This window comes from Grampus griseus (genome assembly GCF_964374135.1).
Source record: "Grampus griseus genome assembly, chromosome: 5".
In the NCBI taxonomy this organism is placed as follows: Eukaryota; Metazoa; Chordata; class Mammalia; order Artiodactyla; family Delphinidae; genus Grampus; species Grampus griseus.
Window position 1 is genome coordinate 88,694,028 of NC_138998.1, and position 27,975 is coordinate 88,722,002.

Below are 27,975 nucleotides of genomic sequence, written 5' to 3' on the forward strand. Positions count from 1 at the left end.
TTAGATGAACAACCTAACAGAAAAATGGGCAACGGACACAGTTCATTTGTTTTATTGCCCATTTTAAAATCCTCATAGTTGATAACATGCTGTCCTCACTAGTAAACAAGGACATTCATTATAAAACAATGACATACTAATCTGTTAGATTAGGAAAAATTTAGAAGTGTGCTAATGTTAAGTGTAAATGTAGAGAAATAACCTCACACTGCTATTGGAGGCCAAAGGGCAAGGTTATAAGTTTTTAAACACATACCTATACCCGACGCACCAATTCCCTGCTCAATATCCACTCTGTAGAGACACTCACATGTACACAAGGGTGCATGTATATGAACAGCATTATTTGTAAAAGTAAAATTTGGGGGAAAACCTCAATGTTTATTAATAGGGAAATGGATAAATAACCACATGATATCTAAATCATAAACTAGTATGTCACAGTTAATTTTTAAGTGAAGTAATCTATGTGTAGGCCAACATGGAAAAATCTCCATGTATTATTGGGTTAAAAATGTTGTAGAATTATAAATTCAAATGTATACAGTATTATACCTTTCACAGTAAAGAAAATGAAACTATTTCTACTGATATATAAGCACAAACATATGTCAATCCTCAGAAAAATGTCTGGAGGATTCACACCGAATTGATTATGGTGGTTACCTCTAGGCAAGGAAGAGAGATTGGGTATAATAGCCAAGAAGACTTCAGCTATAGATGTAATAGTTGAATTTTTTACAGTGAATGACTTCATGTGTTATTACTATAATTTAAAGAATATTTAAACAAAATGTTATTACGCTGAGCAATTCCACTTGATACCTCTTTTCCCTAACAGGAAAGAATCAGAAATGAATCAGATGAGCTCAAAGGTGGAGAATGAGAAAGGCCTGGTGGCTCAGCTTCAGAAGATGGTTAAAGGGCTCCAGGGAATCATTTATCAAATACCTGTGTGCACCTGTAGTTAGATCCATGGGTGATGATTGACTTCAGTGACAAACGCTCTGCAAAGGTACCCATAGCTCTAGCCAACTATAGATGAGGCAGAAAAGAGCAGTGGTTGAGAAGGTAACCTGGCATTCTGTAGATATGTGACTCTGGAGAACATTACTGTTTAAGCTTAGATTTCCTAATCACGAAGGTAAGAAAAAAACAAGTAGCTAATTTGTTGAACGTTTGACATAAACTAGGTATTGTGCTAAAACCCTGGACATCTACATTTTTACTCATTAATCCTCCTGACAACCTTTGAGCTAAAATTAAATGCAACAGTACATTTAAGTGGTAAGCTCAGTGCCTGACCCATGGTAAGCATTCAATGCTACCAATTTAATTTTTTATGATGATTAGTTTTTGTGCTTAGAAGGCAATTATGCTGAAAATCTGTCTTGTAGCTACTTGTAGCCTCAAAACATTATTTGATAATGGGCAGCTATTTATAAGTTTGAGACCAGGCAACTGTTTTATACTATATGACCACATTATAAAGTAATTTAAAGCATGGATACGTTTAACTCCTCATGTATACATGCAGATGGATTTTTTTCCTTTGAAGGTAAGTAGTTATCTCACTAATGTAACTATTATTCAAAATAATTTTGGAACTTTTTTCTGATTATTACCTTCTGAGATATTTTGAGCCAAATTAGACCAGTCTCACTACTTTATGGGCAAGCTTTCAGACAATATTAATCTCCAAGTGACTGCCTATCATATTCACCAGACTTCTCTTCAAATGATACTTTATCCAAAAAATGTTCAATTTATCCAAAATACAAATTTTCTTACCCTGATGATTTAAAAAATACTATCTAAAGGTTATTTCTTTTTAATGTCTGAAACATTTATATTAACATATTTCCTTACAAATAACCCAAAGAAAGTTTAGTATTAGTTGTTTTTTGTTTGTTTTTTTATACTGCAGATTCTTATTAGTCATCAGTTTTATACACATGAGTGTATACATGTCAATCCCAAATGCCCAATTCATCACACCACCATCCCCACCCCCCCGCGGCTTTCCCCCCTTGGTGTCCATACGTACGTTTGTTCTCTACACCTGTGTCTCAACTTCTGCCCTGCAAACTGGTTTATTTGTACCATTTTTCTAGGTTCCACATACATGCATTAATATACGATATTTGTTTTTCTCTTTCTGACTTACTTCACTCTGTATGACAGTCTTTAGATCCATCCACGTCTCAACAAATTTCATTCAACTCAATTTCATTCCTTTTTATGGCTGAGTAATATTCCTTTGTATATATGTACCACATCTTCTTTATCCATTTGTCTGTCAATGGGCACTTAGATTGCTTCCATGACCTGGCTATTGTAAATAGTGCTGCAATGAACATTAGGGTGCATGTGTCTTTTTGAATTATGGTTTTCTCTGGGTATATGCCCAGCAGTGGGATTGCTGGATCATACGGTAATTCTATTTTTAGTTTTTTAAGGAAACTCCATACTGTTCTCCATAGTGGCTGTATCAATTTACATTCCCACCAACAGTGCAAGAGGGTTCCCTTTTCTCCACACCCTCTCCAGCATTTGTTGTTTGTAGATTTTCTGTTGATGCCCATTCTAAGTGGTATGAGGTGATATCTCATTGTAGTTTTGATTTGCATTTCTCTAATAATTAGTGATGTTGAGCAGCTTTTCATGTGCTTCTTGGCCATCTGTATGTCTTCTTTGGAGAAATGTCTATTTAGGTCTTCTGCCCATTTTTGGATTGGGTTGTTTGTTTTTTTAATATTGAGCTGCATGAGCTGTTTATATATTTTGAAGATTAATCCTCTGTCTGATGATTCATTTGCAAATATTTTCTCCCATTCTGAGGGTTGTCTTTTGGTCTTGTTTATGGTTTCCTTTGCTGTGCAAAAGCTTTTAAGTGTCATTAGGTCCCACCTGTTTATTTTTGTGTTTATGTCCATTACTCTAGGAGGTGGATCAAAAAAGATCTTGCTGTGATTTATGTCAAAGAGTGTTCTGCCTATGTTTTCCTCCAAGAGTTTTATAGTGTCCAGTCTTACATTTAGATCTCGAGTCCATTCAGAGTTTATTTTTGTGTATGGTGTTAGGGAGTGTTCTAATTTCATTCTTTTACATGTAGCTGTCCAGTTTTCCCAGCACCACTTATTGAAGAGACTGTCTTTTCTCCATTGTATATCTTTGCCTCCTTTTTCATAGATTAGTTGACCATAGGTGCGTGGGTTTATCTCTGGGCTTTCTATCTTGTTCTATTGATCTATGTTTCTGTTTTTGTGCCAGTACCATATTGTCTTGATTACTGTAGCACTAAAGTTATTTCTAAAGAAATGTTTCAGAAATGTTTGGTTCAGTGACAGTATTGTTATAAATAAAGGTATTGGATCCCAAGATAACTAATTGGAAGGGGATCACGATTACCTGGATGTGGAAATCATACATTTTTTGGCACCTTCTCTGTCATAACTCATCTACAGATTAGATAGACTTACTTAATGGGCTGGTCTAGAAATTAGCTTCCTCTCAGCAATCATACTCATTTAATGAAATTTTTAATATTCTAAAATAGAAGTTATCCTTTTTTCCCTATACTCTAACCTATGCCTAATTATTTAAGGTGATGTTAATGACCATCCTTGTTTTTTTTTTAATTTTATTTTATTAATTAATTTATTTTTGGCTGTGTTGGGTCTTTGTTTCTGTGTGAGGGCTTTCTTTAGTTGCGGCGAGCAGGGGCCACTCTTCATCATGGTGCGTGGGCCTCTCACTGTCGTGGCCTCTTTTGTTGCGGAGCACAAGCTCCAGACGCGCAGGCTCAGTAGTTGTGGTTCACGGGCCTAGTTGCTCTGCGCTATGTGGGATCTTCCCAGACCAGGGCTCGAACCCATGTCCCCTTCATTGGCAGGCAAATTCTCAACCACTGTGCCACCAGGGAAGCCCACCATCCTTGGTTTTACTGTACTGTCCCACAATGATGCTATCAAGATTTGTCGAGCTCTTTGCCATTACACTGAAAGACTTTTGGGCTCTGAGAGTTCTTATCACTTCTTTTCTTTGTCTTATAATTCTGCTTCTAATGATATCAGATTACTATCCAATTTAGTAGTCTCATTCCTCCACCAAAATAAAATTATTTTTTATTTCAATTTTCCTGCTACCTTAAATCACCTACACACTAAGAAACCAAGTAACCAGGTTTGTCAGAATTGTGTGTAAAATTAAATTGATGCTTGTGAGTTAGCTGCTTGAACTCAAAATATTTAGTCTATTAATCAGATTTTTGCCCAAGTTTCCAATAGTTGAGGTTGTCAGGTAAGCAAATTCCAGATAAATGAGGTATTGTATATAACATTCATCATGTTATTTTTTTAATAAGCTCTCTTTAAAATGATTCCTTGTTATATGAAAAATATTTTCTATTCCTTTGGAAAGTGCTCTTTATTAAAATTTCCTCTTCATGTATATAGTATAATGAGGTTGCTTATCACCAAAGCCTGGGAAATTGAGAGGAATTACAAATTTTAATCCTGCTCTTGGTATTGGTTTGGATCAAATCATTTAATTTCTCTGTATTCTATCTTCTTTAACTATAAAATGAGAACCAAAAGTGTTAGTTGTGAAAAATAAAAAAAAATACAGTAGAGCTCTTGAATATAAAATATGCTACAAGTGCTTAGTAAAATCAAAATTATTTATTGCTACAGGCTCAGATACAGGTTTTGAAAGACGAACTGGAAGCTTAAAGGACCACTCGAGCCAAGGTAGAAAGGGAGAGAACTGACCTCACCGAGAGCTGGAAGACCTGAATGAGGGGCTGGAGGAGACAGCAGGGGCCAGTTTGGCTCAACTGGAAATAACTAAGAAACAAGAAACAAAATTCCAGAAGCTCCGCTGAGACATGGAAGAGTCCACACTGCACTTTGAGGCAACCTCTGCCTCTTTGAAGAAGAGGCACGGAGACAGCCTGGCTGAGCTGGAGAGCCAGGTAGAAAATCTACAACAGGTCGAGCAGACACTGGAAAAAGACAAGAGTGACCTGCAGCTCAAAGTGAATGATGTCCTGACCCATGTTGAGCAGATGACCAGAGCTAAGGTAAGGAACATTGCCAAGCCCTCCTTGAGAATTTAGGACATGGAAGTAGGCAGAGGAGGGGAAGGAAAAGAAAGTTAAAGCAAATTGATGACTCAGAGTATTTGCCAGTGGAGGCTAGAGATCTTCAGATTGGCTGGATCAGGTCTAATCTCAGTGATTGTTAAAAGTCACATGACCATCCCCTGAAGGTAGCCTGACAGTGGCTTCTGGTTTCATTGGAATTCCAGTCCATGTTCCTTGTGAGTCTCTCTAGTGATGATGTAGTAAGTAGACTGGACAAGTGAAACCACTAGCTCATGAGTGGTGCTTCTCTCTTGAAGGATGGCTTTGAGTTGGGAGCACTCCACGGTGGGGCTCAGGTACTTTGAGTCCTTCTGAACAAATGGCGGCACAAATAACTTTGCGGGGAGGAGAGAACTTTTTCTCCTTCATGTCCTCTGGCATCTCTTTAACGAGCCAACACTAGGAGAAACTTTATCACATGTTCCTTCTTCACTGAGCCCATTAATCTCTACACTGCCAGCTCTCATCTTGAATGACTAGTATCAGATCACAGGTGAGAGCTGCCTTACCTCCTGGCAGTTGAGAGGAGCCTTGCTTGAGGTCACACAGAGCAAGTAGCTGGTGCCAAATTGTCCTTGTGAGCAGAATTTATAGTCACCCGGGAAAGGCGAACCAACAATAAAGCTTGATCTTTATGGACGGTGGTCAGAAAAATGTAGAATTTCTTCAGCTACTGAGTGACTCCTGAAACGTTTAGCATTAATTTCCTTTAAAGACCACGTTGAGTAGAAACACAACTACCCTGCTTTTCCTTCTCTTTCTTTCCACTGTCCCTGCCAACCCACCTCCAATTATCTTAGAATATAAATCTAGTGAGGACTTAGGACCTCTCTTCCTCTGTCTCTTCTGTATTCTGCATTTTGTATCGATTCTGTCCTCAACAATGAAAATATTCTCACTCCTTGCCCTTGTAGGCTTCATCTTCTTTTGTCAGCCCAAGTGAGCCCTGGAAGACCTCACTCTCTTCATACTCTTTGCCTCTCATTCATCCTCAGGAACTCTTCTGTTTCTGTACATTTTAGTAGGAAGTCATAAAATCATAAAACTGTTGATAGGTTCACCATAAATCCATACTAATTAGGTGTGAATTTTATACTTTCCAACTTCCTATAGAATTTCATTGCTGCTCAGAAGTTCTTTGTTCTTCTAACTCACTTTGTTTTATTTTAGAAGAAAAACAGACTTCTAACCCTGCCTTTCTAAATCCTTCCTTTTAATAAATGCTGCCTTTCTGAATCCTTCCTTTTAATAAATGTTAACATCTTACTGATAAGATTAAGACCATTAATTATAACTTCTCTCTTCACCTTATAAGCTATTCACTCATCCATTTATTTCCTTCTTGTTCCAAAGAATAAAATATTCTTCCACATGGGCATTATTCACCCACTGCCAAAAACAAAAGGCTTTTCCACACTAAGAATGGTATTTTGAGAAAAAAGCAAAGTCTGTCCATATCTGTCTTAATCTGACTCCTTGACCAAAAAGTAATGTTCTGTTTATCTACTGATATGTAACAAATCACTTAGAGTTAAAACAATAATTTATTATTCTCTCTCTTGGTTCTGGAGGTTGACAGGCTTATCGCAGATAGCGGTTGAGACTGGAATCATCCGAAGGTTTACTCATTTGTGTGTCTGGCTCCTGGGCTGGGATAGCTAGACAGTTGGGGGCTGGTTGGAAATCTCTCTTTTTGTGTGACCTCTCCATGTAGCTAACTTGGGTTTCCTCATAGCATGGCAGGCATAGGGGAGTTGGACTTCTTACATGGCAATTCAGGGCACTAAAAGCAAATATTCCAAGAGACCAAAGGTGCAAAAACTCTTGTGAGGAAGGCTTACAATACAGTGGAGTGATTCTGTGTGACTCCCAACAGTGATGAGTCACAGGGGTAAGGTCTACACATGGCTGCAAATACTAGAGACTGTGGCTCCCTGGGGGGCCATCTTTGGGAACTAGTTCCCACAAGTAGGTATATACCTCACTACATCCTACTCCTTTAACCCCTGCAATTTCTTTTATTTCCTCTGATTATATTTAAAGTATTTTCTTTTTTTTTTTAACATCTTTATTGGAGTGTAATTGCTTTACAATGATGTGTTAGTTTCTGCTTTATAACAAAGTGAATCAATTATACATATACATATATCCCCATATCTCCTCCCTCTTGCGTCTCCCTCTCACCCTCCCTATCCCACCCCTCTAGGTGGTCACAGAGCACCGAGCTGATATCCCTGTGCTATGCGGCTGCTTCTCACTAGCTATCTGTTTTACATCTGGTAGTACATATAAATGTATGCCACTCTCTCACTTCGTCCCAGCTTACCCTTCCCCCTCCCCATGTCCTCAAGTCCATTTTCTACATCTGCGTCTTTATTCCTGTCCTGCCCCTAGGGTCTTCAGAACCATTTATTTATTTATTTAGATTCCATATATATGTGTGTTAGCATACGGTATTTATTTTTCTCTTTCTCACTTACTTCACTGTGTATGACAGTCTCTAAGTCCTTCCACCTCACTACAAATAACTCAATTTCGTTTCTTTTTATGGCTGAGTAATATTCCATCGTATATATGTGCCACATATCTTTTCTTAACTCATCTGTCGATGGACACTTAGTTTGCTTCCATGTCCTGGCTATTGTAACTAGAGCTGCAATGAACATTGTGGTACATGATTCTTTTTGAATTATGGTTTTCTCAGGGTATATGCCCAGTAGTGGGATTGCTGGGTCATATGGTAGTTCTATTTTTAGTTTTGTAAGGAACCTCCACACTGTTCTCCGTAGTGGCTGTATCAATTTACATTCCCACCAACAGTGCAAGAGGCTTCCCTTTTCTCCTCATCCTCTCCAGCATTTATTGTTTCTAGGTTTTTTATTGATGGCCATTCAGACCAGAGTGAGGTGATACCTTATTGTGGTTTTGATTTGCATTCTTTAATGATTAGTGATGTTGAGCATCCTTTCATGTGTTTGTTGGCCATCTGTATATCTTTTTGGAGAAATGTCTATTTAGTTTTTCTGCCCATTTTTGGATTAAGTTGTTTGTTTTTTTGATATTGAGTTGCATGAGCTGCTTGTATATTTTGGAGATTAATCCTTTGTCAGTTGCTTCATTTGAAAATATTTTCTCCCATTCTGAGGGTGGTCTTTTTGTCTTGTTTATTGTTTCCTTTGCTGTGCAAAAGCTTTTAAGTTTCATTAGGTCCCAGTTGTTTATTTTTATTTCTATTTCTCTAGGAGATGGGTCAAAAAGGACCTTGCTTTGATTTATGTCATAGAGTGTTCTGCCTCTGTTTTCCTCTAAGAGTTTTTATAGTGTCTGGCCTTACATTTAGGTCTTTAATGCATTTTGAGTTTATTTTTGTGTATGGTGTTAGGGAGTGTTCTAATTTCATTCTTTTACGTGTAGCTGTCCAGTTTTCCCAGCACCACTTATTGAAGAGGCTATCTTTTCTCCATTGTATATTCTTGCCTCCTTTATCAAAAATAAGGTGACCATATGTGCATGGGTTTATCTCTGGGCTTTCTATCCTGTTCCATTGATCTGTATTTCTGTTTCTGTGCCAGTACCATATGGTCTTGATTACTGTAGCTTTGTAGTAAAGTCTGAAGTCAGGGAGTCTATTACTCCAGCTCTGGTTTTCTTTCTCAAGATTGCTTTGGCTATTCGGGGTCTTTTGTGTTTCCATGCAAGCTGTGAAATTTTTTGTTCTACTTCTGTGAAAAATTTCATTGGTACTTTGACAGGGATTGCATTGAATCTGTAGATTGCTTTGGGTAGTATATCATTTTTACAATGTTGATTCTTCCAATCCAAGAACATGGTATATCTCTCCATCTGTTTGTATCATCTTTAATTTCTTTCATTAGGGTCTTATAGTTTTCTGCATACAGGTCTTTTGTCTCCTTAGGTACGTTTATTCCTAGGTATTTTATTCTTTTTGTTGCAGTGGTAAATGGGAGTGATTCCTTAATTTCTCTTTCAGATTTTTCATCATTAGTGTATAGGAATGCAAGAATTTCTGTGCATTAATTTTGTATTCTGCTACTTTACCAAATTCATTGATTAGCTCTAGTAGTTTTCTCATAGTATCTTTAGGATTCTCTATGTATAGTATTTCTTCTGCAACTAGTGACAGCTTTACTTCTTCTTTTCCGATTTGGATTCCTTTTATTTCTTTTTCTTCTCTGATTGCTGTGGCTAAAGCTTTCATAACTATTTTGAATAATAGTGGTGAGAGTGGACAACCTTGTCTTGTTCCTGATCTTAGATGAAATGTTTTCAGTTTTTCACCATTGAGAACGATGTTTGCTGTGGGTTTGTCATATATGGCCTTTATTATGTTGAAGTAAGTTCCCTCTATGCCTACTTTCTGGAGGGTTTTTATAATAAATGGGTGTTGAATTTTGTTGAAAGCTTTCTCTGCATCTATTGAGATTATCATATGGTTTTTATCCTTCAATTTGTTAATATGGTTTATCACGTTGATTGATTTGCGTATATTGAAGAATCCTTGCATCCCTAGGATAAACCCCACTTGATCATAGTGTATGATCCTTTTAATGCTCTGTTGGATTCTGTTTGCTAGTATTTTGTTGAGGATTTTTGCATCTGTGTTCATCAGTGATATTGGCCTATAGTTTTCTTTCTTTGTGACATTTTTGTCTGGTTTGGTATCAGGGTTATGGTGGCCTCGTAGAATGAGTTTCGGGGTGTTCCTCCCTCTGCTATATTTTGGAAGAGTTTGAGAAGGATAGGTTTTAGCTCTTCTCTAAATGTTTGATAGAATTTGCCTGTGAAGCCATCTGGTCCTGGAATTTTGTTTGTTGGAAGATTTTTAATCACAGTCTCAATTTCAGTCCTTGTGATTGGTCTGTTTATATTTTCTATTTCTTCCTAATTCAGTCTCGGAAGATTGTGCTTTCCTAAGAATTTGTCCATTTCTTCCAGGTTATCCATTTTGTTGGCATATAGATGCTTGTAGTAATCTCTCATGATTCTTTGTTTTTCTGCAGTGTCAGTTGTTACTTCTCCTGTTTCATTTCTAATTCTGTCGATTTGAGTCTTCTCCCTTTTTTTCTTGTTGAGTTTGGCTAATGGTTTGCCAATTTTGTTTATCTTCTCAAAGAGCCAGCTTTAGTTTTATTGATCTTTGCTATCATTTCCTTCATTTCTTTTTTATTTATTTCTGACCTGAACTTTATGATTTCCTTCCTTCTGCCAACTTCGGGGTTTCTTGGTTCCTGTTTCTCTAATTGCTTTAGGTGTAAGGTTAGGTTGTTTATTTGAGATGTTTCTTGTTTCTTGAGGTAGGATTGTACTGCTATAAACTTCTCTCTTACAGCTACTTTTGCTGCATCCCATAGGTTTTGGGTCGTCATGTTTTCATTGTCATTTGTTTCTAAGTATTTTTTGATTTCCTCTTTGATTTCTTCAGTGATCTCTTGGTTATTAAGTAGTGTATTGTTTAGCCTCCATGTGTTTGTAATTTTTACATATTTTTTCATGTAATTGATATCTAGTCTCATAGCATTCTGGTCAGAAAAGATACTTGATACGATTTCAATTTTCTTAAATTTACCAACGCTTGATTTGTGACACAAGATATGATCTATCCTGGAGAATGTTCCATGAGCACTTGAGAAGAAAGTGCCTTCTGTGGTTTTGGATGGAATGTCCTTTAACTATCAATTATGTCCATCTTGTTTAATGTATCATTTCAAGCTTGTGTTTCCTTATTTATTTTCATTTTGGATGATCTGTCCATTGGTGAAAGTGTGGTGTGAAAGTCCCCTACTATGATTGTGTTACTGTCGATTTCCCCTTTCATGGCTGTTAGCATTTGCCTTATGTATTGAGATGCTCCTGTGTTGGGTGAATAAATATTTACAATTGTTTTTCTTCTTCTTGGATTGTTCCATTGATTATTATGTAGTGTCCTTCTTTGTCTCTTGTAATAGTCTTTGTTTTAAAGTCTGTTTTGTCTGATATGAGAATTGCTACTCCAGCTTTATTTTGATTTCCATTTGCATGGAGTATCTTTTTCCATCCCCTGAGTTTTAGTCTGTATGTGTCCATAGGTCTGAAGTGTGTCTCTTATAGAGAGCATATATATGGGCCTCATTTTTGTATCCATTCTGCTAGTCTGTGTCTTTTGGTTGGGGCATTCAATCCATTTACATTTAAGGTAATTATTGATATGTATTTTCCTATTACCATTTTCTTATTTATTTTGGGTTTGTAAGTCTTTTTCTTCTCTTATGTTTCCCCACCTAGATAAGTTCCCTTAGCATTTGTTTTAAAGCTGGTTTGGTGGTGCTGAATTCTCTTAACTTTCCTTTGTCTGTAAAGGTTTTAATTTCTCTGTTAAATCTGAATGAGATCCTTGCTGGGTAGAGTAATCTTTCTTTGTTGTAGTTTTTTCCCTTTCATCACTTTAAATATGTCCTGCCCCTCCCTTCTGGCTTGCAGAGTTTATGCTGAAAGATCAGCTCTTAGCCTTTTGGGGATTCCCTTGTATGTTATTTGTTGCTTTTCCCTTGCTGCTTTTAATATTTTTTCTTTGTATTTAATTTTTGATAGTTTGATTACTATGTGTCTTGGCATGTTTCTCCTTGGATTTATCCTGTATGGGACTCTCTGTGCTTCCTGGACTTGATTGAGTATTTCCTTTACCATATTAGGGAAGTTTTCAACTCTAACCTTTTTAAATATTTTCTCAGTCCCTTTCTTTTTCTCTTCTTCTGGGACCCCTCTAATTCGAATGTTGGTGCATTTAATGTCCCAGAGGTCTCTAAGACTGTTCTGAATTCTTTTCATTCTTTTTTCTTTATTCTGCTCTGCAGTAGTTATTTCCACTATTTTATCTTCCAGGTCACTTATCCATTCTTCTGCCTCAGTTATTCTGCTATTGATTCCTTCTAGAGAATTTTTAATTTCCTTTATTGTGTTGTTCATCATTGTTTGTTGTTCATCATCTTCTAGGTCCTTATTAAACGTTTCATTCTCTCTGTCCATTCTATATCCAAGATTTTAGATCATCTTTACTATGACTACTCTGAATTCTTTTTCAGGTAGACTGCTATTTCCTCTTCATTTGTTTGGTCTGGTGGGTTTTTACCTTGCTCCTTCATCTGCTCTGTGTTTCTCTTTCTTCTCATTTTGCTTAACTTACTGTGTTTGGTGTCTCCTTTTCACAGACTGCAGGTTCGTAGTTCCCATTGTTTTTGGTGTCTGCCCCCTGTGGGTAAGTTTGATTCAGTGGGTTGTGTAGGCTTCCTGGTGGAGGGGACTGGTGCCTGTGTTCTGGTGGATGACGCTGGGTCTTGTCTTTCTGTTGTGCAGGACTATGTCCGGTGGTGTGTTTTGGAGTTTCTGTGACCTTATTATGATTTCAGGGAGCCTCTCTGCTAATGGGTCAGGTTGTATTCCTGTCTTGCTAGTTGTTTGGCATAGGGTGTCAAGCACTGTAGCTTGCTGGTTGTTGAGTGGAGCTGGGTCTTAGTGTTGAGGTGGAGGTCTCTGGGAGAGCTTTCGCCGTTTGATATTACGTGGAGCCAGGAGGTCTCTGGTGGACCAATGTCCTGAACTCAGCTCTACCACGTCAGAGGCACAGGCCTGGCACTAGGCCAGAGCACCAGGATCCTCTCAGCCACATGGCTCAGAAGAAAAGGGAAAAAAGAGAGAAAGAAAGAAAGAAAAAATATAAATAAAAAGAATTACAGTTATTAAAATAAAACCTAAAAAAAGTATTAAAAATAAAAAATTAAAGTTTTTTTTTAAAAAACGAAAGATGGAAGAGAGCAGGAAAACCAAAAAACAAATTCACCAATGATAACAAGTGCTAAAAACTTTATTAAAAAAAAAAAGGACAGGCAGAACCCTAGGACAAATGTTAAAAGCAAAGCTATACAGACAAAATCACACAAGGAAGCATACACATAGACACTCACAAAAAGAGAAAAAGGAAAAAATATATATATATCTATATATTTTTTAAAAAAGGAAGAGAGTAACCAAATCAATAAACAAATTTACCAATGATAATAAACTCTAAATACTAAACTAAGATAAACATAAAACAAGAAACCAGTCAGTTGCATACAGCAAACCCCACGTCTACTGTTGCTCCCAAAGTCCACTGCCTCAGTTTTGGGATGATTCGTTGTCTATTCATGTATTCCACAAATGCAGGGCACGAGCTGATTGTGGAGATTTAATCCTCTGCTCCTGAGGCTGCTGGGAGAGATTTCCCTTTCTCTTCTTTGTTACAGCTCCTGGGGTTCAGCTTTGGATTGGCCCGGCCTCTGCATGTAGGTCGCCTGAGGGCGTGTTTTCTTCGCTCAGACAGGACGGGGTTAACGGAGCTGCTGATTCGGGGGCTCTGGCTCACTCAGGCTGGGGGGAGGGAGGGGCACGGAGTGCGGGGCGAGCCTGCGGCGGCAGAGGCCAGCGTGACGTTGCACCAGCCTGAGGCACCGTGTGTTCTCCCAGGGAAGTTGTCCCTGGATCACGGGACCCTGGCAGTGGTGGGCTGCCTAGGATCCTGGGAGGGGAGGTGTGGATAGTGACCTGTGCTCGCACACAGGCTTCTTGGTGGCAGCAGCAGCAGCCTTAGCATTTCTTGCCCGTATCTGGGCTCCGCGCTGATAGCCGAGGCTCGCGCCCATCTCTGGAGCTCCTTTAAGCGGAGCTCCTAATCCCCTCTCCTCGCGCACCAGGAAACAAAGAGGCAAGAAAAAGTCTCTTGCCTCTTCAGCAGGTCCAGACTTTTTCCCGGACACACTCCCGGCTAGCCGTGGCGCACTAACCCCTTCAGGCTCTGTTCACGCTGCCAACCCCAGTCCTCTCCCGGCGCTCCGACCGAAGCCCGAGCCTCAGCTCCCAGCCCCGCCCGCCCCGGCAGGTGAGCAGACAAGCCTCTCAGGCTGGTGAGTGCTGGTCGGCACTGATCCTCTGTGCGGGAATCCCCCCGCTTTGCCCTCCGCACCCCTGTTGCTGTGCTCTCCTCCGCGGCCCCGAAGCTTCCCGCCTCCGCCACCCGCAGTCTCCGCCCGCGAAGGGGCTTCATAGTGTGGGGAAACCTCTCCTCCTTCACAGCTCCCTCCACTGGTGCAGGTCCCGTCCCTATTCTTTTGTCTCTGTTTTTTCTTTTTTCTTTTGCCCTACCCAGGTACGTGGGGAGTTTCTTGCCTTTTGGGAGGTCTGAGGTTTTCTGCCAGCGTTCAGTAGGTGTTCTGTAGGGGTTGTTCCACATGTAGATGTATTTGTAATGTATTTGTGGGGAGGAAGGTGATCTCCACGTCGTACTCCTCCACCATCTTGAAGGTCTCTCTTAAAAGAATTTTCTTAATTAGTTCTTTCAAAATTCAGTAATGTCTCCCTTTCCTCAAATTAGCATGTCTAAAACCAAACTTATCCCCTTCTCCTGAAGCTGACACATTTCCTATGGATATTTTTGTTACCAGCAGCACCCTGTTTCTTCCGTCACCCAGACTCTAAGCCTAGAATTGATTATTTGTTTCCTCTCTGTTCTTGGCTTTCCAGTCAATTATTACAGCAGGTCAATTTTGCACTGTCTTGCAATTTTTTATTCCATTCCCACTCACATGTATGACTTTCATTATCTTTTAACTGGACTATTGCAGTGGTTTTCTAAATTATGTTTTTTTGCTTTTAGTCTTTTTTTTTCCCGTCTATTTTAAATAGTATCTGTATGGATATTTTGAGAGATGGCTTTATTGAATCATGTCCCTGCTTCAAAGTGAACTCCAAACTTGTGCCCTTCAAGGTACCCTATGGCTTGTGATCTGACTCCACTTTCTCTGAATATTTTAGATTCTGGTACTTTGTTTCCTGGACCCTCTATTTCAGCCAAATATCCACTTTCCCACCAATATGCCTTTTCCAACTAAACTGTCCCCCTGGAATGCTCAAGTTCAACTTTTCATATTAAAATTTTATCTGTTTCTTAATTCTTGTAGCACTTTTGGTGTCCCCCTTTACTGCTGCATTGTATGGTCTTTTCACTTTGCTTCAATAGAAGACATCTCTAAGGCAGAAGCTAGGTCTTATTTTACTCATGTTTACTACATGCTTTCCATAATCTGTACACTCAGTTACTAGCATTAATCTGTTACATATGTCTCTTGGGAATTCTGTGGCTCATGGGTTTAACAATTTGTCCAGGGTCACAAAAATTATATGGCAGAGCTGGGCCTCAGCTCCAAATCCTGTGTATATCTGTGGGTGACTTCATTCTGCCTTACATATTTGTTGGTGGGATAAAGTGATTCTGTTCACCCTCATAGGCATATCCATTATGCTGAACTTTATCTTGTATTGTTTACTTCATCTTTTCTTTTCTTTTTTTTTTTTTTTTTTACTTCATCTTTTCTTGACTTATAATGCCAGAAATGCCAATACTCCGTGGTACGGTGGAAACTGAAGCATTTTTGAAAGTATATTCGGCTGACAGAGAGGCCCAGGGAAATTTAGAAGTTATAGGCAATCTCACAATTATCTTGATCATTTTGAATTCCCATTGGTTCCTGAATTTCTAGGAGGCAGCATTTTTATGCATCATTTTAAGAGCCAGCTTTAGGATGAGTGTGCATTATTTCATTAACCTTTTCCTTCTTGGTATCAAAATTTAGTGTCTATCTTTAGGCTTAAACTTGAAGTTCTTTTGAAGGTACCACCCCTTTGAATGTTATACCTCTGTACAGGCCACCTTTAGATGAACAACCTCATTGTCTTTTGCAGACCCTGCTTATGAAAATACTTTTCCAATTGAAAATACTATACCAGTGTAAACAATGCCCATGGATAACTACGACCTGAAGCGGTGCCTAAGGGCAAGTGTCTTTCCTGTGTGCCCAGTGGCTGCCTACTCTGCAGATGTGCACAGCCAGCTTCTCTTGAAAACTGGAGATTCTCTGGCTCCTTTGCTTGCCATATCCACAAAACTGACTAAGTTGTCTTATAGAGATCTGTATTCTTTTACCCTCAGCAAACAGGCGTGTAGCAGAGCACACTCATGACCACAAGCAGAATTGGCATTTCTCCCATCTGGCTGTGTTCCTCTTGGCCCCAGTTCATGTGTCATTTATTATTGGAGAGAACATAAAATAAAGATGGTTCACAGAGTCATCATATTTTTATCCAGTTTCTTCTGGGACCCAGGATTCATGACAGTTTGAGCCAACTAGGATGTTAAGTCAATTCATCCTTAACATTTCCTTTGTTGTTATATCATACAATGGATGCTTAGGTATCTAGTGCCTGACTTTTTTTTTTTTTTTTTTTTTGCATCTGCACAGGCAATTATCAGTTCAAATCCTAAACCCAATGCGTACTAGCTGTGTGAATTTGGGCAAGGTATTTAGCCTCTCTAACTCTGTTTTCTCATCTATAAAACAGAGGCAATCTGAGTTCTTGAGGAATATTGTGAGGAAAACAGCAAGTGTGCCAACTTTGACTATCAAATGACTTTCAGAAGTGGGAGCAAACATATTCAACCTTTGAAATATTAGAAAGTACAGACTATCTAAAAACTGTTACCTGTGTCACTACTATAGCTTCTAGTAGCAAGTGGAGAATGTGGATAATTGAGTGTGGCTGGCATTTGCCATCAGTGCTCTAAACTACGTGATGCTGATGGCATTGTAGAGGGAGCTGATCATTGAATCTTTGCCAGGTCTGGTTTCATAACCACCACTAAGCGTGGGTGTGCTATGGAACATCTGAGAATAGAACTATTCCTTGTCAGCCTCCAAATGGGCAGGCACCTGATGTGCCTCTTCCCTTGTTTGCTAATCAGTGGATAATATCCCAAGTCAGTTAAAAAAACAAAACAAAACAAGTCTGGAGGTTGGGATTTATAAGGAAAACTTGAAGGTGACTTCTAAGTAAACTGTGGTGGGTATGTTGGCCAACCTCTCACAAAAGTCTGCAGTAATTTGAGTGTCCTAGACATTTATTAAGTGCGTATTTTGTGTCAAGCACTACATTTGGCCTTCGGAATATAAGATGTAATCTAGGAGTCTTTCATAAAGAGTTTAAAATAGTCATTAGGGTAAGCTTAAAGAGAACAGTCTTCAACAGAGCATAGGCTCCAGCAGAAGAGCTCCAATATTTGCTGATTCAGAAGTTTCCCAGAGGACCAAACCTGGTGTCATCTTTGAAATGTCTTTGGTCCTTGGCCATTGCCATAGCATAAAAATTAGTTTAACATGGAAACTATTAGACTCACTACCAGATTTCACAGTTTTCACTATTTTCTTGGAATGCCATTGGTGTGATACTTTCTTTGTTGTAGTTGTCCCTCCTCTTCCTACTTTTTCCATAGTACTATTTCTTTATAGAGACAAAGTCTCATAGGGCTGTTTTATGAATTGTGATTTAATACATGTAAAGAGCAAAACACAAAAACAGCTATGTGAAATCTATGGAACTGTGGTTCTAGAGTACCACCAGTGTCATTTTATGACTTCTGACCATATTAATAATGAGAATGCAAATTATAGCTAGGTAAAGAGGGTAGCACCATCTTACATTTGGCAGCTCTTCATCCTGAAAATATTGGGCTTCATGGTATTGGCATTAGTTTCCAGAGTGTGGCAAGAGTCTGATGATTAGATTGGTTACTTAACCAGGTAGAAGTGCAAAGGCCACATGGCATATCCATTTCTTCAAACATGAACAATTCTGAGAGTTAGAGTTTAGGATTGAAATGTTAACTCAACAGGGTAATCAGGAGCCTGCAGCCTTAGTGATCGGGAGGGTCCAGTTGTTTTGACAGTTTGAATTTCTGTGATTGTGCTCCTGCAGCTCAGATCCATCTGCTTTCTCCTATCCTTCTTGGTCAGCCCTTTGGATTTCCTTCCTTCCTCCTCCATCTCTTCCCATCTTTCCTTTCCCTTCCCTCTGAGCCTACCCCCTTGTTAACTGAGCTCCTAATACGTGCTAGACACGATTCAAGGCACTGGGGGCATAATCTGTGATTAGATGGAATCTCTACCCTCATGAAACATATTCTAGCAGGAAAGAAAGATGGTTAAATATATAATACAATGTCAGGAAGTGAATATGTACTTCATCACTGACATGTTTTCTTCTTCAGAAAAGCAATGAATTCTAGAGAGGGTCCCCGATACCCAAAGAGTCATTTCTCCATTAATACCTATAATCTGAAAAGTTTGGGCCTCTGAGGGGCCCAGACCCTGAGTGTATTGTGCTTTCCTAAATTAGAAGACATGGTTTCCCAATGCTGGCTGTGGCTTTCAGGGCAGAGGAGAGCACAAGGGTCCCAGGAACCACCCCTCCCCTCCTTCCTTATGCAGCTAATTCAGCCTGGTCTCTATAAACCATGTCCAATCTTTCCTTCTCAACTCATAGGGTAATGCTGAGAAGCTCTGTAGTCTGTATGAGAGCACTTGAATGAAGAAAATGCAAAACTAGATGAAGTGACTCAGTTGGCAAATGATCTGACAGCACAGAAAACAACGCTACGGAGTGAAAATGGTAAGTGAACTTTCAGTGACGCTTCACTTATGAGTCTCAATCCCATAGACTGGTAGAGAGACCACTGAAATGGTGAAACAGTTATTGAGCCTGAGTGGGCACTTAAAAATTCTAGGGGACAAATGAGGCCCTTGATGTTACCTTGTCCACAGACACGCTCTTGTCTGGGAAAGATCACCTCTGTACCACCTTGGGAGTCCCCACCCAGGTCTCCTCCTTGAAGGGAAAATGCAACATGCAGTTGACTGGAGCAGCTTTCAAGATCAAAGGATGGTAGGGGCTGTCCACACAGTCTACAAACATGCCTCTTCATCACATCTACCTCATTGAAATAGGTATTTTTCCTAATTTTCAGTAATGAACCCACACCTCTTTTTTATATCTAAATTTATTTAAATTTATTTTTAAAATTGAAGTATAGGTAATTTACAATGTTGTGTTGCTTTCAAGTGTACAGCAAAGTGATTCAGTTATACATATATATGTATTCTTTTTCAGATTCTTTTGCATGGTAGGGTATTACAAAATACTGAGTATAGTTCCCTGTGCTATACAGTAGGTCCTTGTTTACCTATTTTATATATAGTAGTGTGTGTATGTTAATCCCAAATTCATAATTTATGTCCCTCCCCCATCCCTGCTATCCCCTTTGGTAACCATAAGTGTGTTTTCTATGTCTGTGAGTCTACTATTTATTTTGTAAATAAGTTCATTTGTATCATTTTTAAAAATTCCACATATAAGTGCTATCATATGATATTTGTCTTTCTCTTTCTGACTTACTTCACTTAATATGATAATCTCTAGGTCCATCCATGTTGCTTCAAATGACATTATTTCATTCTTTCTTATGGCCGAGTAATATTCCATTGTGTGTGTATGTGTATATATGTATACACACACATATATATATATACACATACACATCACAGCTTCTTTACCCATTCAGTTGTGGATTGACATTTAGGTTGTTTCCATGTCTTGGCTATTGTAAATAGTGCTGCTATGAACATTGGTTTCCTCTAGATATATGGCCAGGAGTGGAATTGCGGATCATATGGTAATTCTTTTTTTAGTTTTTCAGACACCTCCATACTGTTCTCCATAGTGGCTGCACCAGTTAACATTTCCACCAACAGTGTAGGAGGGTTCCCTTTTCTGCATATCCTCTCCAGCATTAATTGTTTGTCGACTTTTTGATGATGACAGTTCTGACTGGTGTGAGGTGATACCTCATTGTAGTTTTAATTTGCATTTCTCTAATAATTTGTGAAGCTGAGCATCTTTTCATGTGCCTGTTGGCCATCTGTATGTCTTCTTTGGAGAAATGTCTATTTAGGTCTTCTGCCCACTTTTTGATTGCGTTGTTGGTTTTTCTGATATTAAGCTGTATGAGCTGTTTGTATATTTTGGAAATTAATACCTTGTGGGCTGCATTGTTTGCAAATATTTTCTCCCATTCTGAGAGTTGTCTTTTTCCTCTGTTTCTGGATTCCTTTGCTGTGCAAAAGCTTTTAAGTTTAATTAAGTCCCATTAATTTATTTTTGTTTTTATTTCCTTTACCCTAGGAGACAGATGCAAAAAGATACTTCTGTGATTTATGTCACAGTGTGTTCTGCCTATGTTTTCCTTTAGGAGTTTTATAGTATCCAGTATTACATTTAAGTCTTTAATCGATTTTGAGTTTATTTTTGTGTATGGTGTTAGAGAATGTTCTAATTTCATTCTTTTACATGTAGCTGCCCAGTTTTCCCAGCACCACTTCTTGAAGAGACTGTCTTTTCTCCATTGTATATTCTTGCCTTCTTTGTCATAGATTAATTGACCGTATTGTGTGGGTTTTTTTCTGGGCTTTCTATCCTGTTTCATTAATCCATATGTCTGTTTTTGTGCCAGTACCATACTGTTTTGATTACTATAGCTTTGTAGTATAGTCTGAAGTCAAGGAGCATGATTCCTATAGCCGTGTCCTTCTTTCTTAAGATTGTTTTGGCTATTCAGGGTCTTTTGTGTTTCCATACAAATTAAAAATTTTTTTGTTCTAGTTCTGTGAAAAGTGCCACTGGTAATTTGATAGGGATCACATTGAATCTGTAGATTGCCTCGGGTAGTATGAACCCACACCCCTTTTTTACACTCAGTAAAAGCCATAGTCTGGGGCTTCCCTGGTGGCGCAGTGGTTGAGAGTCCACCTGCCAATGTAGGGGACACGGGTTCGTGCCCCGGTCTGGGAAGATCCCACATGCCGCGGAGTGGCTAGGCCTGTAAGCCATGGCTGCTGAGCCTGCGCGTCCAGAGCCTGTGCTCCGCAACGGGAGAGGCCACAATGGTGAGAGGCCCACGTACTGCAAAAAAAAAAAAAAAAAAAAAAAGCCATAGTCTGTACAATGGCCTACAAGGGTCAGATGCTTGGGCCCCATTATCTCTCTGACCTCTTCTACTTTCTCTTCTCTCATTCTGCCTTGGTCACTTTGACCTCTTTGCTGTGTTTTGAACATACCATGCACACTCCCACCCTAGAGTCTTGCCCTGACTATTTCCCCTTGTCCTGACTATTTCAGCAAAGACTTAAAGATGAGGGTTAATCAAATAGATCTGGGAGGAGTCAGGATTGGCCTTGTTGGGAAGGTGACATTTGAGTGCTCTCAACCAGTTTTCTCCATGTGCTTCTATTTTCATAGCATTTAATACCTTCAAAGAAGCTACATGCTTGACATAATAAATAAGTTTGTCATGTCTCCACCTGCCAGAATGTACCCTACACAAGGGCAGGGGTCTTTGTTTTGATCACTGATTTTTGTCAGTCATCTAGACCATGCCTGCCACTTATTGGAGATCCACAAACATTTGATCAATTGAAAGTAGAACAATGTTCCGTTGGCTTATTCTTAACTGTCAACCGCTATTGTTAGTTAGATCTTTTTCCTATATTTTACATGGTGGCAATCTATTTGAGGTTTTTCAATTTCAGTTTGTCATGAGCTTTTTTGTATCTTGCATACTCAATCACTTACAAGAGTGCTTCGAATCCATCAAGTAGATGGACAATGGTTACTTCATCTTGTCCTGTAACTTGCTTGTCTGCTATGAACAGCATGTGACTAGCTGTTTGTCTGTAATTAGAATTATTTTTAGTAATATATTCCCAAAGATAGAATTCCTAGGTCAATGAAAATAAACAATGTGTTTTTGATGCCCAGAGGCACTCACTTTAAAACGAGAGTGAAAACCGTTTATCCTTCTGCCTATGGACACCTCTGTTTCTAGATGTTAATCTAGAGTCAAAGCTAAATTAAAATGAACTGGCAAAATAACAAACCTGGAAATCTAGAAGAGGAAAGAGTTTTGGATTCTAGCAGGGACACTAAGTAGGACTCTTATGCTGGTGACAGGGTGTATCACACTTGGCCTCATTACAAAACCCCCAGTTTGATCTTCTGTGCCATTTAGGATGTAGTCTGTGTGGGGACTGTTCAGTTCAGAGACTAAGCTGGAGTATACCTTTTTGTTCAGCTCTGAAGGTAGTATTGTATACAAGTTTTTTCATAGGCATTGCCTACCTCTCTACCTATTGGCATTAATTTTCTACTCACTTTTTTGATGAGGAAATTGGTGGGTGAGTGAAATGAAAGTGGATCTGAGATGATAATTCTGCTTAGGATGCAGGACCTTTTATTTCCTCCTTTATTCTTAGCTTTACCTTTTGGCTTTTGTACAAATTAAATTTTAGGTATATACCTATCCAAACCTCCCCTCCTCTCACTAGGTCTATGCTCCAGATTTTTTGCTGCTTTTTTTGCTACTATCACCAAAGTTTCTTTTTCATGGCCTGTCCTGGCCACTGATTATACTCTGCTTTCAAAGGAGACCAATAGTAAATGTGAACAATTAAGCCATGTTAAGTGGGTCCTAGTTCTATAAAATATGTGATATGTTTGTCTTAACCCCCTAATGCAGGGGTTCCTAATCCCTGGGCTGCAGTCCACAACCTATTAGGAACCAGGCCGCACAGCAGGAGGTGAGTGGTGGGCGAGAGAGCGAAGCTTCATCTGCCGCTCCCCATTGCTTCCCATTGCTTGCATTATCACCTGAACCATCCCCCACGACCCCGTCTGTGGAAAAATCGTCTTCCACAAAACCAGTCCCTGGTGCAAAAAAAGGTTGGGGACTGCTGCCCTAATGGATTGGCATTTCCCCAGAAAACTTTTAAATATGATGTATCACCCAGAGCTTCTCAGTTTTGGTCTATGCAACCCCAGCAATTGTCAAAACTCTTTTAGGGGAACTAAGTAAGAGGTTAGAACTATTTCATTCTAATACTAAGATTCTGTTTGCTTTTTAAATTCTTTTGCTGCTGTTATTGATGGTGCAAAAGCAATGACGATTAAAACTGCTGGAGCTTTATCACAAGCTGAGGCAGTAGCACCACACTGCAGTTATAATCATTGTATTTGCTAGTCCATACTCAACAGTTTAAAATAAAAAAAGTCAGTTTTACTTAAGAATGTCTTTAATGAAAAAGTAAAAATTAATTATACTACATCTCAACCCCGAGTATATATCTTTTTAATATTCTGTGTGACAAAACAAAAAGTATGCATAAAGCACTTCCATTTCATACTGAAGTAGGATGTGTGATTGTGCAAGTTCTGAGTTGAACTAGCAATCTTTTCAGGAAGAATCATATTTACTTGAAAGAACATTTGACAAACTATGCTTATTCAGACTTAGATATTGCAGATATTTTCTCAAAAATGAACAAAATGAGCCTGTCACTACAAGGGAAACAGCTGACAATATTTGTTGCCAATAATAAAAGTGGAGCTTTTAGGTAAAATTAGATTTCGGAAAACAGTTAGGTACCATCATAAGCTTGATGGCTATCAATTCTTGAAGACTTTTCTTTTTTCTTTCTTTTTTATTGAAATATAGTTGACATGAAATATGATATTAGTTTCAGGTATATAACATAGTGATTCAACATTTATTTATATTTCAAATTGCTCACCACAATAAGTCTAGTAACCATCTGTCATACAAAGTTATTTCAGTACCATTGACTGTATTCCCTATACTGTACATCATGTCCCCATGACTTACCTATTTTATAACTAAAATAAGAAGTTTGTACCTCTTAATCCCCTTCACCTGTTTCACTTAACCCTCCCACCACCTTCCCCTCTGGCAACCACCACTTTGTTCTCTGTATCTATGAGTCTGTTTCTGTATTGTTGTGTTTGTTCCTTTTTTTTTTTAGATTCCACATATTAGTGAAATAATAAGGTATTTGTCTTTGTTTGTCTGACTTATTTTATTTAGCATAATACCCTCTAGGCTCATCCATGTTATTGCAAATGACATAATTTCACTATTTTTTATGGCTGAGTAATATTCTATTGCATACACACACATACACACACACACACACTGCATCTTCATTATTTATCTGTTGAAAGACAACTTAGGTTGCTTCCATATCTTGGCTATTATAAATAATGATGCTATGGATATAGGGGTGCACATATCTTTTCAAATTAGTGTTTTTATTTTCTTCCAGTAAGTATCCAGAAGTGGAACTGATAGATTGTATAAGGTTTTAAAATTTTTTAAAGTTTTTAAGGAACCACCATACTGTTTCCATAGTGGTTGTTCCAATTTACAGTCCCATCAACAGTGCATGAGGGCTCCCTTTTCTCCACATTCTCACCAACACTTGTTATTTGTTGTCTTTTTGATGTATCCATTCTGACAGGTGTGAAATGATATCTCATTGTGCTTTTGATTTGCATTTTCCTGATGATTAGTGATGTTGAGCATCTTCTCATGTGTCTGTTGGCCATTTGAATGTCTTCCCTGGGGGGGGGAAATGTTTATTCAGGTCCTCTGCCCATTTTTAAATCAGATTTTTTGTTTTGTTGATATTGAGTTGTGTGAATTCTTTGTATATTTTAGATATTAACCCTTTATTGTATATATCATTTGCAAATATCTTCTCCCATTCAGTAGGTTGTCTTTTCATTTTGTGATGGTTTCCTTTGCTGTGCCAAAGCTTTTTAGTTTGATTAGGTCCCATTAGTTTATTTTTACTTTTGTTTCCCTTGCCTGAGGAAAGAGACCCAAAAGCATATTGCTGAGACCAGTGTCAAAAAGTATATAGTCTATGTTTTCTTCTAGGAGTTTTATAGTTTCAAGTCTTACATTTAAGTCTTTAAGTCATTTTGAATTTATTTTTGTGCATGGTGTGAGAAAATAGTCCATTTTGATTCCTTTCATTTAACTTCCAGTTTTCCCAGCACCATTTATTGAAGACTGTCTTTTCCCCACTGTATGTTCTTGGCTCCTTAGTTGTAAATTAACCGCCCATGTAAGTGTGGGTTTATTTCTGGGCTCTCTATTCTGTTCCATCGAACTATGTGTCTAGTTTTGTACTAGTATCATAAAGTTTTGATTACTGTAGCTTTGTAGCACAGTTTGAAATCAAGGAGTATGATACCTCCAGCTTTGTTCTTTCTCATGATTACTTTGGCTATTCTGGGTCTTCTGTGGTTCTACACAAATTTTAGGGTTATTTGTTCTAGTTTTGTGAAAAATGCCAAAAATGTATTTGGATAGGGGTTGCATTGAATCTGTAGATTGCTTTGGGTAGGAATATTTTAGCAATACTAATTCTTCCAATCTATGAACATAGAATATCTTTCCATTTACTTGTATCTTCAGTTTCTTTCATCAGTGTCTTATAGTTTTCCAAGTACAGGTCTTTCACCTTCTTGGTTAAATTTAATCCTAGGGGGCTTCCCTGGTGGCGCAGTGGTTGAGAGTCCACCTGCCGATGCAGGGGACACGGGTTCGTGCCCTGGTCAGGGAAGATCCCACATACCATGGAGCGGCTAGGCCTGTGAGCCATGGTCACTGAGCCTGCACGTCTGGAGCCTGTGCTCTGCAACAGGAGAGACCACAACAGTGAGAGGCCTGAGTACCACAAAACAAACAAACAAAAAAATTTAATCCTAGGTATTTTATTCATTTTGATGCAATTGTAAATGGAATTGTCTTCTTCATTTCTCTTTCTGATAGTTTGTTATTAGTGTACAGAAATGTAACTGATTCTGTATATTGGTTTTGTATCCTGCAAATTTATTGAATTCGTTTTTTAGTTCTAATAGTTTTTTGATGGAGTCTTTAGGGTTTTCTATGTATAGTATCATATCATCTGCAAATAGTGACAGTTTTATTTCTTTCTTTCCAATTTAGATGTCTTTATCTCTTTTTCTTTTCTGATTGCTATGTCTAGGACTTCCAGTACTGTGTAGAATAAAAGTGGCAAAAACGAATATCCTTGTTTTGTTCCTGATCTTTGAGCCATCTTCACCATTGAGTTTTCACCATTGAGTATTATGTTAGCTGTGCTTTTGTCATAGATGGTCTTTATTATGTTGAGGTATTTTCCCTCTATATGTTCTCTGTCTCTCTCTATGTCTTTCTCTCTCTCTCTCTCCCCTCCTTCTGGGACCTCTATAGCACAAATGTTAGTATGCCTGATGTTGTCCCAGAGGTCCCTTAAACTAATCTCTCTTAAAAAGAGAGATTTCTTTTTTGCTGTTATGATCGGGTGATTTCCAATACCTCATCTTCCAGATTGCTGATCTGTTCTTTGGGATCTTTTAATCTGCTGTTGATTCCCTTAATGTGTTCTCATTTCAGTCATTATAATCTTCAGTTCTGATTGGTTCTTTTTTATACTGTCTATATTTTTGTTGAAGTTCTCACTGAGTTCACCCCTTCTTCTCCTAAGTTTGGTAAGCATCTTTGTGAGTATTACTTTGAATTCTTTTCTGATAAATTGCTTATCTCCATTTTGTTTAGTTCTTTTTCTGGAGTTTTGTCTTGTTTTTTCATTTGGAAAGTATTCCTTTGTCTCCTCGCTTTGCCTAACTCTTTGTGTTTGTTCCTATGTATTAGGTAGATCAGCTCCATATCCTAGTCTTGAGAGAGTGGCCTTATGTGTGGCACAATTCCCCATGGTCACCAGAGCCAGTTTTTCCCGGGGTTCCCCTGTTTGGGCTTCATGCACCCTCTTATTGTGGTTGGGCCACAATTGCTGTGGGCACACTGGTTGAGGGGGCTGGCCCCAGGCCTGGCTGGCTGCATAGCTTGGTTGTGACTGCTGTAGGTGTGCTGTGGGTCACTTGGGGTGACCCCCAAGTGGGAGCTTCTTGGAGGGGGTGCTGATGCTGGCCAAGGTGGCTCACCAGGTTGGACGGGGTAAGAGCCACTTTGGAGGGGCACCAGTGCCAGCTCGTGCCACCTGCCCGATGGAGTGGACATGGAGTGGCTTTTGAGGGGCCTTCCAAGGTGGGTCCTCAAGGGAATGTTGGGGCAGGGTACACTGTGTTAGCTAGGTTGACTGAAAGTAACAGAAATGGTGCCCACCAGTCCTGGGCCAGACAGCTAGGTGGCAGAAGAGTTAAAAAAATAAAAATAAAAAGGTGTGCACAAGTGCTTCTGCCACTGGAGAAAGTTCTGCCAGATCCCTGCCCCTCCAAAATATGTCCTAATATTAGTCAATGAATTTCCTTCTTGTACGACTCAGGTGTTTTTCAAGCTGTTGCCTCTCTATTGGACCAGGAGCAAGTGAGTTTGTACACAAGCATTGTCTGCAGTTTCCCGCAGTCCTCTGGCCCTCCCGGCCCTAAGCTCCACTGGTTTTCAAAGCCAGACATTACGGAGGCTTGTCTTCCCGGTGCAAGAACCCTGGGCTGGGGAGCATGATGTGGGGCTTGGACCCCTCACTCCCCAGTGGGGCCCTCCACAGTTGTGATATCCCTCCCACTTATTAGTCGCCTTATCGGGGGTATGGGCTCTGATTAGACCATATCTCTGCCCTCTTACCCATTCCCCACATGGCCTTTTCTTTATAGCCTTAGTTGTAGAAAATCTGTTCTGCTAGTCTTTAGACTGTTCTCAGAGATAGTTTTTCTATACGTAGTTGTAGTTTTGGTGTGTCCATGGGAGGAGATGAACTCAGGATCTTCTAACTCCCCCATCCTGAGCTGAACCTTAAAGGCTTTTCTTATGAGATAAGTGGTGATGTTAACAGATATGATTTTTTTTAATATTCTGTGATGAAATGTGTTAACATTTGGAAAATCTGCATAGTTCAGTAAACGTATACTTTTCAAATCACCACTGCTTGATGTTGCAAAATCATGTGTAGGTAAAAGATCCATTCAAAGTTTAAGACAGGTGCATGAATTTTAATGTAACAGAATAAAAAATTCATTTATAGGGATTATACCAT

The 27,975-nt window shown here is 39.0% G+C and overlaps 1 protein-coding gene across 1 annotated transcript in view; it reads left to right on the forward strand.

The window, feature by feature from the left end:
* MYH15 (myosin heavy chain 15) overlaps window positions 1-27,975 on the forward strand; it is a gene marked incomplete at both ends in the record, with an annotated part of 167,516 nt that overhangs the window by 97,318 nt on the left and 42,223 nt on the right. Inside the window, 7 exon segments of the mRNA XM_082655327.1 lie at window positions 842-932; window positions 4,695-4,730; window positions 4,734-4,773; window positions 4,776-4,882; window positions 4,886-5,083; window positions 18,551-18,577; window positions 18,583-18,676. Coding sequence (XP_082511453.1) covers window positions 842-932; window positions 4,695-4,730; window positions 4,734-4,773; window positions 4,776-4,882; window positions 4,886-5,083; window positions 18,551-18,577; window positions 18,583-18,676 — 593 coding nt within the window.